Source organism: Falco cherrug, chromosome 7 (genome assembly GCF_023634085.1).
Source record: "Falco cherrug isolate bFalChe1 chromosome 7, bFalChe1.pri, whole genome shotgun sequence".
NCBI lineage: Eukaryota > Metazoa > Chordata > Aves > Falconiformes > Falconidae > Falco > Falco cherrug.
The window spans coordinates 38,259,859-38,271,390 of NC_073703.1; the positions used below are offsets into that span (position 1 = coordinate 38,259,859).

The following is an 11,532-nucleotide window of genomic DNA, read 5'->3' on the forward strand; positions in this document are numbered from 1 at the left end:
AAGGTTGAGGGAGCTGCCTGGAGAATAAAAGGCTCCGGGGAGACCTCAAGGTAGCCTTTCAGTACTTAAAAGGGGCTTATAAGAAAGATGGAGAGTTTTTTACTAGGACCTGTATTGACAGGACAAGGGGCAACGGTTTTAAACTGAAAGAGGGTAGGTTTAGATTAGATATAAGGAAGAAACTCTTACAATGAGAGAGGTGACATACTGGAATAGGTAGCCAGAGGAGTTGTGGATGTCCCATCCCTGGATGGGGCTCTGAACAACCTGATCTAGTTGAAGATGTCCCTGCTCATTGCAGGTGGAGTTGGACTAGATAACCATCAAAGGTCCTTTCTGATCCAAACTACTCCGTGGTCCTGTGATGCGATCCAACAGGCCCAGCCTCACCGCTGACTATCTGATTGCAGGAAAGCCCGCAGGAAATTCAGGCGGGCAGGGAGGTTTAGTGATGTGAAGAAAGATGTTCAAAGAAAGGTCAACAGTATATATAACTCAAGGGGAAAAGCACCTCTATCATGAACTCAGGTGAAACATACCATAGTCAGAAAATGCTCATCCACGCTACCAGCTAGGCTACACAGTTTTAGCACAAGCACTGGGGAGCCTGAGCTGGAGGGTCTGCAGTGGTTAAGAGGAAAAGCAGGAGCAGCATCACAGTAAAAGCCAAATTATAATCTGTAGTAATAGGGTTCCCTGGAGAAATGGTTTCCTGAGAATTTCTGGTGGTGCCACGGAGCACTGCCTCAACCTTTCATCCTCTTGCTCACTCCTACCCTATATATACATCCTTTGTGTACGGCAAGTGTGAATTTTCTTTTCTTCTGTCTTTGTACATAGACTTCATGATCCAGTTCACCCTACCAAACCACAAAAGGCAAAGCTGGCATCGCTGAGGGGAGCAGGAACCAGAACTCAGGAAAACGTATAAACTAACACCGAACTTGAAACAAATGTAAGGCTTGAATGCCTGCATCAAGAAGGAAAATTAAGTTTCTGGCCCTCATGTCTCTCCCACTCCAGGACTGTGAAATATCCAGGGAAATGTAATGCTTGACTAGTTGTTTTGATGTTACAGAATGGCACTTTGGACAGTCAGAAATGTGAAGGAAGTTTCCAGGCTCAAATTTTTGGTAAGGACTTGCCCAGTCTGTCTCTTCTGATTAATAAAAATAGATATTCTTAACGCTTTTATAGCTCTCAGGTGAAGAATCGTTTTGGAAAGACTGTCCATACCATTCTGAGTGTTTCCTCAACACAAAAATGCAAAGTCTCATGGGAAGAAACGTCCTGGTGCTAAATACCCCAGGAATGAAAAAGAAAGAAAAGATCCGATTCGAACGGTTTTCAATTTCACACGGTCACAGCCCAGACTGAAACATGCTTTGGGAGTTACTGGGGGATGTGCGCGTGCACCCGTGAACACAGACAGAGCTATCACCGGGAGAACGTGCCAAATGAACCGTCAGGTTATTCCGCTTCCTATGGAGCAGCCCAAGCACCTGGAAACAGCCTATCCCTACAGTGCAAAGCTCTCCGTGGGCTAATCAGAGAGGAACACGGTAAATTAACCCAAGCAAGGCTGTGCGGTGCCATGACTTACACCCCGGGGGCCTCACGGCAGCCTGTCTGGAGGTCTGGTGTCTTCCCCCTGGGCTGCATCATGGGCACATGCCTGCGGCGATGGGGGCCGTACTGGTGTGTGCTTCAAATGCGCCTTGGTGGAAGCTCTCAGCTGCAGCAGGGCAGCTTTTGGTCGCTTCTCCTCGTTACGGCACATTAGATCAAAAAGCAGATGAAATGGAAGTCTTGGGTAGGCGACTGCAGATGAAATACGCCTAAGGGCGAACAACGGAGTGAGATGAAGAAAAAGGTGGCACAGTTACTCCACCTCTCCCCCCTGCTCCTGAGAAACTGAACCTAGGGACAAGGCTAAAAGAGAAAGACAAATGGGGGGGTGAAGCACTGTGGATCCCTAACATTCTGCAGTAGCTGTGAAGAAAACACAAATACATCCCAAAACTCCCCATCCTCTTGTCAAAGCAAGAGCAATGTACACTGGAGCTGATTTTAGTGCTTATCTACTGCAATGAAGGACAATACCAAAACATCAGCTAGTATTTTCTTAATGTAAATAGAAAGCAAACGAGATGACACTAAGATTCAGATTCAGCAAAGAAACTTGAAATACCTATAGCAACCTTCACAGACAAAGAAAACCTATAGCTCATTCAACATATTTTATTTTAATTCTGTAATTATGAGGACAGACTATTAGTCAGACTTCATTTTATTTTGGCAGCAGCTTTAGAAATTTTCCTGAAGGGGTTCAGTATTGCTCCTTACACAGCACCCAGAACTGAGAGAAACTATGATGGATAGTAAGAAAAAAGGAAAGAAATCACAAAATTGCTAACTTGCCAGATATGGGAAATTATACAAGCCTGAACTACGTTTGCACTTTTGGAAAGATTTTGAGGATTTCTTACAAGAAATACTTACAAATATTGAAATACAGAGAGAGAAGCATTTTACTTCTTACAATTTACTACTTACCAGGTGAAGCACCTAGCCACGTACAAAGACCATGCAGACACCTTTAATCACGACACACTTCTAATGGAGCTGTTCTTCATGACAGTGTTTGTTGCTTAACACAGTCTCAGTGGTCCAGGAAAGGACAGAAGTGACATGACACACAAAACCATAATATTGAGTTAAACAGACCTGCACACACTTGAAAGATTACCTTCAGCCTCAATTATACCACTACAGGAATACAAGACAAAATATTCTCCCAAAAAAAAACCCTGAATGCACAAAAAGAAGTCTAGAGTTTATGCTTTATTTTAGAGAGGGGAAAATAAGTTTATTTTTTTAAGTATAGAGAATAACAATTAGCATGAAAGAGGTACAGCTGGCCTGCCTGTTCACATGTCCTGACAGCAAGGGTACATTGATGGAAACCCAGCATCACTTGGTTCCCAAAGGACCACTCCTGCTCCCTCTGCGTGGCCATAGCCAGCATGGTGCAACCTGCAGCAGAGATCCCAGTTTTGCTGACAATGGAGTCTGTCTGCAGCTAGAACTAAACTACCCCTCTAAAGATCTAAGCTGAGCTAACAAAAACAATTTTCTGTCAGCAGCATAGTATCCACACTTGGGATTTTGCTGATGAAATCACAACAGCCAAAGGGGCTGGGTGTTTCCCCATCCAGTGACACTGGCAGAATTGCGCAGCGCTGCTTTGGCTTGAAAGGCTGCAAACCCAAACGTACCCAAAGGCCTGGTGGCAGAAGGTGGTGTGACAAGTACCAGGGCACGTAGCAGGAGTCAGAACGTGGCAGGACAGAGTTTTCAAATTAAACTAAAATTAGCTAAGTTACAAGCATATTGCTCCAGCTCAGAAATCAATTACTAAGTGACAAGGTTAAATGAAACTTTACAGACAACTTGATTTTATTATCCATCTCAGGGGATGCTACTACTTTCCTGTAGGACACAGCACACTGGGCTACACAGGCTACTAGTCCAGTGAGGTCAATAACCCCAATTCTGATGACATTATAAACACAAACAACACGTTCTCTCTAATTTGTTACAGATGCAAACAGATACTGTTTCTTTCAACAGTAAAGAAAAATAAGACTTGGAAAATCACACCGCATACATACAGCTCCAGCTACTCTCCAAGCAAATTAAAGTGCTGGCAAAACTCTTGAGTTATCTCATGAACTTGCTTAATGAACAGAAAATGTGGAAGGCAATGAAATGCTGAATACATTCTGTTTATTGGAACAAATGTAAAGACTTTGTTTGCTTATGTCTGAAAACAAAAGACTTACGAAGAATGATGTATATATGCTTGCTGTTATTAAAACAGGTTTATACTATGACTATTCAGTTCTCTTTCTCAGGGTGTTGCTCCATCCCTTTAACTTAGGGCTAAATACAGCAGCTTTTTAGGATTTCCAGTTGGCAGATATACAGAAATGTCGGAACAAAAAGGCTGACTTTAGCTAGAGAACTCTACAAACATTAAAGTGCTAAGGGACACTTTTTCCCACTAACTTCTGTACTAAACTCATTACCTTGGGTTAGATTAAAGCATGAGTTACCACAAAAAAGTAAGGAGGTATAGTTTTGATCTGAATAATCCTGTTTAGAGTTGTTTTTGTCTCTGGATATTTACTGTATATTCTGTTTAGAAAAACACAAAGTGCTTGAAGGAAGGCTTTCCCACACATCACTGCCTTGGGACCGCAGCACAAAGAGCCAGCTTATGCTCACCACAGCCATGGCAAAGAGACAGGGATGATTTTTTTCAGCAATACACCCAAAATGCTATAGCTGGTTTTTATTTTTAAGAACACAGACCACTGAAAAACAGATGCCTTATAAACTATATGTGTGACTAAGAAATACAAGGTTACACCTGTGCTTGATAGAATGTAAAAATCTTACTTTCATCCACAGCAATATTCATAGGCATTTCCTCAAATATGAGCTAATTGCATTAGTTCCAAGAAGAAATTAGTATCTGCTGTAGAATAACCTCAACATTTGTTGTACTAAAGCAGTAGTTTTACATACTAAGAAGTAATAACACCCCTGCACTTTAGCATTTTCCACCCAGGAATCCTAATCCACTTTCGAGACAGAACATCTATTATAATCTGTTTTATTACTAAGACCTGTGGTAGGCCCACTATGCATGCACTTCATACCTTGGAAGTGAAGACATAAAGAAATTATCAAAAAATGGAAACCATCACATAAATGCAATTGTGCAAAGAACAGCACTGTAATCTATTCACCACAAAAAGCAATATAAATAAACCACACATGGCTAAGCAAATGTTTTAAGAAGGTTTTTATTTAGTGATTGTATAGCCTGCCAGGGTCTTCTGGCCTATATTTATTAAACAAAAATTGATACTGGAAAAGGTTTTAGATGATTTGCAGACATATATTTACTGACAAGTACAGCCTATTCAGTAATGTCTGTATATGCAAGGAAAAAAACTCAGAATGGAAACGTTTAAAAACAGGAATTCATTAAAATAAAAAACAAAACAAACCAACCCAAACAAAACCAAACCAAACCAAAAAAACCAAGCATGCACATTAAAGTATAAAATAGTCTTTTTTTTATTGATAGCACTTTTAAGTGTGATGCACCTGCAGATGCTAACCATCATATGGGGAAACCAGGAAAGGGCAGCTATACAAAGAAGCACCCAGCACCCAGACAGACCAGCTTCGGACACCGGCTCCTCCACCTGGGCCAGATGCAGCTGGTGTTAGGTGTCCAGGCTAGAGAAGCACCCCATTCACCGTCAAAAGTGAGGATATGGGGAAGTCCCGAAGCTCCTCCTGGAATTAAGCTGCCTTTACTTCCCAAAATTCCCTGTAGCTCACACCTCCTCTGAGAGTGCCCTAGCTCTCACGGTGGGGATTACTTTGGGTGCGTTATGGTACCCCAAGTCCCAGCCTGTCTTTGTGGATCCCTCTCCTTCCCGCTACCTCATCCAACAAAAAGAACCACCAACTGCAGAAGTGCGTGTGGAGCAGGGTACCTTCAGCAGGAGAAACTCAAAATTGTTGCAGCCTTCCGACTAGCTTGTGGTGCTTCCTCAGGGGTGAAAGATGTGCTCAGGGGTCAGCTTTCCTTCTGCACGGGGAGGAGCTCTAGCAGCTGGGCTACTGACTGAATGGGAGCGAGCAAGGGAAGACTTTGCTGCCAGCTGTTGTGTTTGATGATTTATCTCTAGAGGTGTCTGGGCAGCATCATCATCAGACCAGGTGAGACGGATGCAGATGAACTTTTTGTGTGGAGACCAGAGGGGTCTAGGCCACCAGGCAGTTGCATGACGCTGCAGGCTCATGTGCTTTTGGCTCTCCCCCAGGAACATAATTTTAAGCAAGTGAAGAAAACTAATGGTAATATAAATGACTAAATAAATGGATGCAGCTCCAAGCCTTCAACATACATAATAGTGTCAGGACTAAATGCAACTATAAATGCAGGCGAAGGTTTTTAGACTCCTATTGTACTTCCTAGCAGCTATGCCAACCTTGCAATCCAGGGATCAGGCACCACAGAACAGTATCTACCGTCAAACTGTTATTTCCATTTTTAAAGCTTCTCAAAGCAGTTTTCCTGTGCTCAAGATAATAATTAAGTGCATGGAATCACTAGTATTAGAAGATGAATCAGAGGCTGGGTTGCTCCAAGGTACTGACAGCTCAAGAGAACTCTCGTATAAATGAAGAGAGAGGGAGGTTTGGAAGAGTATGAACCAAATCAAGTAACATCTTCCTTCCTTCCTTCCTTCCCACCACCAGGCACTTATCTGCCTGCAGGAATGTGCGGGTTTGCCGTGCGCCAGGCTATTTTGCTTTTTACTTCACAACAGCCAAACTGACCTCGGGAAAACTCCGAGCGGGAGCACGCACTGCGCGAGGGCGGAGCGGCTCCGGGAGAGCCGGCACGACCTATGCTGGATGCTGGGGGGCGATGGCATCCCCCCCTCCCCTGCTGAATGCTGGGGGGAAATGGTATCCCCCCGACCCCGGCACCTCGCCCCCCGCCCGGCGGGTCCCCGGCGGGACCCCTGTCCGAGGCTCGCCTCGCCCTGCCCGCCCCGGGGGCTGGAAGGCACCGCGGCGGTAAGCGGGGTCCCCGCCGGCGCATCCAGCGCGGCTTCCACCGCGTTTACGGCCCTTTGTAACCGCCGAGATAATCTGTCACAGGGATTTAGGCACCGACAGTCAAACATGCCAAAAATGTCACCACCCACCCGGATTATCCACCCGCCGAAGGACTCGGAAGCGCCGCCACCGCTGAACCTCTCCTCCGCCCTCCACCCGCACGGGAAACCCCCGCTCCCCGCGGCGTGACACCACCGCGGGGGACCGCGGCCACCCCCCCCGGCGGGGCGGCCTGCCGGGCGCTGCGCATCCCCGCCCGCCCGCGCTCACCTCATCTTCCCGGCGGCGGCGGCGGCCGGGGCCAGGCGGCGGCGGGGGGGGCTCCGGCGGCGGCGCCGCCCCACTCGCAGCGCCGGGCCCCGCGGCGCTAGCCGGGCCCCGCGGCGGCGGGCAGCCCCTCCGCCGGCCCGGCCATGTTGCCGGCTCCCGCCCGGCTGCGCTGCGTGTGCTGTGTGTGTGGGCAGGACAAAGCGCCGCTGCCGCCCGCCCCGCTCCGCTCCGCGCCGCTCCCACGCGCGGCGGGGCCGCCCCGCCCCGCCCCGCCTCCGCCGGGGGGATGGCGGGGGGAGCCGGCACGGCACGGCACGGCACGGCACGGCACCCCCCCCGCGGCAGCGCAGGTGAGCCGGGCGGGGCGGGGGCGTGCGGAGCGGGGGCGCAGCGTGCGCGGCACCGGCCGGCGGCTGCGGGCTCCGGTGGCGGGGACTGGCCGTGCCGCGTCCCCGAGCCGTCTCCCGGCTGGAGCGGGGCAGCGCCGCGGGGGCAGCCCCCTCCTCCGCGAAGTGCGGCAGGGGTCCTGAGCCCCCCCGGTAAGGATGGGTGCTTCTGTGCGGGGAAGCGAGGCCAGGAATGGTGTTTCCCGTGAATACTGCGGGGCAGCTGTGTGTGCTGCCCCTTCACCCTTCCCGCTGGCCCCAGCTGGGCTTCCCTGCTGCCAGCCCGGCCATCCTCCGAACCCACCGCCCCCCCCACGCCGGGGCGCCCTGGGCTGCCCCCCACGCAGGTCTTCCCTCTCCTCGTGCCAGTCCCGTCCCCGGCCCTCCGCTTGTTCTCCTGCCAGCCCCCTCCTGCCAGCCCCCTTGCACAGCCCGGAGCACACGGTGATGTTCTCCACCAGTGGGAGCAGCTTCGTTCATTGCAGGTCCAGAGCCTGGAGCTTCCTCTGCCCCTTTCCACACCTCTCTGCCTCTTCCCATGCACCACCCACTAGAAAAAAAAAGATGATACTGCAAGTAGTATCGCTTTAATATCCTCAAGGATCTGGCATGATAAGGGACCACATGCTGCAATTTTTTCTCATCTCTTTCATGCATAGGTCACCATAACTTGTGCTCTTCTCAACAGTAAAGGCTCTTCAGACTGACAATCCATGGGTCCATCTCCCACAGGTCTCTGCCCCTTCTGCATCATCCAACCTAGACACAGAAAACCTCCAACGACCGTGCAGCCCCACAGCAGGCAGTGGGCTTCCAGGCAGCCTGTATGTGCGCATTGCGACTGGAACAAAAAGCGCTTCTGCAGCCCCCTCCCTCCCTCCGTGTGTCTGTGTCCCGATTAATGCCACTCCGATGACCCCCTGAGACCCACCTCCATCCCCATGAGCTGTAGCCCTGCTCCCTGTGTGCCGGGGCATCGTGAGACGGGTGCAGGCGGGGGGGGACGGGGACGGGGACGGGGGAGGTGGGCTGTGGGACAGCGTGTGTGCCTGCAGGGCTCTGCCAGCTGCCAGGGGAATGTGCCCGTGGTGCAGAGCAAGTGGACTGCGGGACCGTGCGGGAGGCAATCCGGCATGGCACAGCCTGTGCAGAAGGTACAGAGCAAAGCAGTGGGGGCCATTTTTAATATTAATACTTTACATTTCTATTTCTCTGAAAAGTTAAGGTTTCAACATATTCAAGCCAATACAACACTTATTTTTACTGTAATAGTAGTTTATGCTACTAGAATGAATGTTGCAAAACTCAAGCCCATAGATTTGATGCCCTAGAGACCTATTTCACCACTGGCCTGTCAAGCTTTTGCTGCTGCCTACTGCAGCTCCACACCAAATAAAATTATACTACAACAGTAACAGCAATAATATTACAGCAAGATAACCTATAGTAGCAATAATGTGTATGCCTTTTATTCAAGGCCATGATTGTTTGTTGGTGGCTAATGAACATCTGATAACTGCTGTTTTCAGTGATCATTAAGATGTCAAGAAAATAATTAGGGACAGAGTTACTGAAGGGCTGGGGGAGGGAACCCCCACCCCTTCTGTGGCTCATTAGTACAGAGCCCAGCTCATGCTTCCCCTGTCCCATAGCAGGTCTGTGCCATCCTTTTCCCAAATCACCCCACCAATTAATCTAAGCTTGCTTCAGATGAGAAGGTCTCTCCTAAAGAAGCTCCCCCTATTACTAAGGGGCCTCCTTATTTGTTTGAAACCAAAGCTTATAATCCTTTCTTATAAGCAATTATCCTAAATTTCCTAGAAGGCACAATGTATGTTTTTGTATAAAGAAACAACTGTGTCAGACCATGGATCTGATAGGCAGTCTCCCCCGAGTAACACTGGCTTGGAGAAACTCATCCACGTAACCTGTGATGAGGTTGCTGAAGGAAGCAAGCTTATGAAGAAACAATGAGCAAAAATAAAACCCATTTTCTTATTACTATCATCTGATTAATCATTTAGAGTGTGGGTCACTGATCCGTGCATGCAACATATGAGAGACAGCATGAGGCAAGGAGGATGCTTATTAAACTAGAAAGTTTCATGGTAATTGTGCTAGAACTCAAAACATGATTAAAAGAGCACATCCACATGTAAGTTCACTGATAATCTGGGGTTTTTTTAAATGTAATTTCCTTAAAATGATAGGTTTATAACAGACACAATTTAAATAGGCAAAGAAATGTATGTAAATCATGCCATGGTTAAGATATAAAACCAGAGTAGAGCAAAAATGTCTTCTGCAAAGAGTTTTATCTGGGTATGTAGGCTGTGCAGCATAAAGGGGCACCTGATATTGCAGAGAGACTCGTGACTCTTTACAAACAGCTGAAACTCCAACCACCACATGCCCCAGCACTGACACATCCAGCCCCCGGCGGCTGCCCAGAAGGGACTGCAAACAACCGGGTAGGGCACGGGGGTGGTTTCCACCACTCTTGGCTCTGTACCTGCACTGACTTCTGAGAAAAGGTCCTTGGGCAAGTTGCAACACCTCACTGGCTGTAAACTTGTGCAATGTCTACCTTTGCAATGGGTTGGGAGGCTTAATGGCCTGTGAGGTGGTTTGAGAACTGATGCAGAAATGCAGAGTATGTGAGGTTACTGGTCAACCACATTGGCCGCTCTATTTATTCTTATATAAAGAAGGAAGAGAGAAAAGGAGAAGACATTTTATGGACTGTCACAGATGCCAATCTTGCCAGACACTAGTAGCACAGAAACAAGAGAGCAGTGTTAAAAATCTTTGCTGTTATCAGAATCCATGAGGCTTCTTCATCAGCGCTCATGGGCTCAAGTGTCCACCGGGTCACTGTGTTGATAGAAAGATGTGACTGAACCATGTAATAATGGTTTTGCTGGGACAGACCTTACACTATATTGCTATCAGAACTATACACCTTCTAAGACACTTAAAGCTCCTCATTTGTTTGAACACGTGTATAATCTCAGACCGTGGTCTTGTGGATCCACCTGCTCTTTGCCCATGGGGAAATCCTCACCCACCAGGTGTATCTCCACCCTGCTGGCCTCTCCAACCTTCCTGCCCTCCCTTGCACCTCTCCCTAACTGCAAATCCTTCTGCACGGCCCAGCAAAGACCTGCACAAGAGAACTGCTGTCCCTAGGGCCACGTCTTTCCTGGCTGAGACCTCCTGCGTGGCAAACCCTGACGGAGCTGCACCCTCCGGGTTCTGCTGCAAAACCTGCCAGAGGCCTGCACTGCTTGTCACTTCAGGGATTTCATAGGAGGAGGAGGGACGCCCTCCTCAAACAGTCACAGAGCCTGGGGCAACATCCTCTGTAAATATCCTCATATCAGGAGCTCAGGGTCATCCGGCTGTTTTCCTCAGCAAGTCCGTGCCATGCCAAGAGCTGCACGCAGTCTGGTGGTGATTTTTTTCCCACTGAATTGGTCCAGCTCAGAGCTTTCTCTTGAACTCTCAGGCTTTCCTGTGGGTTTGTCCACAAAAACACCTAGCTCTTTTCCAGGAAAATAAATGTCTGCAACAGCTTGTTTTGAACACACGTTTTTTTGGAACGCTTTTCCTATGCATGGAGGATTTAGCCTTGTGAAAGTCACCCTTAAGAGGAATTCATTATACCAATTCATTATACTATGTCCAGTAATGCACATACACATTGACTTCTAAAATACTGTTCCTCAGATGGTGATGTGATTCGTAAGTTGGCCAAACTGAAGCTGGATTTTGGTTTTACAATTTCATGGACACCTCGCTGCAGCTAAAAGGAATAAGAAAATGGAAAGTAGAGAAAAATGAGGGAAATACAGGGGTTTGGGATCTTTTTTAACAAGAAGAGAGAAAAAAAAATACATGAAGAGGGCGAAAATGAGGAGAGGGAAGAATGGAAAAGGGAAAGGAGACAGGAAGGGGGAGTGGTATAGGAGAAGGCAGGAAAAAAAATACAGTGTTGATATGCCTTATTCTATGTTTTATATAGTTTCTCAGGCGAAGATGGGAACCAAGGAAAGGAAGGGCTCAATTGCACTCTCAGGAGGGTGGCGGGGGGATAGCCAGTGCCTTCTCTTGGAAAGGGAGGAGCCCACTGGCACTTCTGTTTTTCCCCTTACACCTCAGG

The 11,532-nt window shown here is 48.1% G+C and overlaps 1 protein-coding gene across 1 annotated transcript in view; it reads right to left on the minus strand.

Annotated features, from left to right (window-relative positions):
- EVL (Enah/Vasp-like) overlaps positions 1-7,182 on the minus strand; it is a 157,367-nt gene extending 150,185 nt beyond the window's left edge. Inside the window, exon 1 of the mRNA XM_055716737.1 lies at positions 6,985-7,182. Coding sequence (XP_055572712.1) covers positions 6,985-6,989 — 5 coding nt within the window. The 5' untranslated portion in view covers positions 6,990-7,182. The remainder of the gene's footprint in view (positions 1-6,984) is intronic.
- Positions 7,183-11,532: the final 4,350 nt, after the last annotated feature.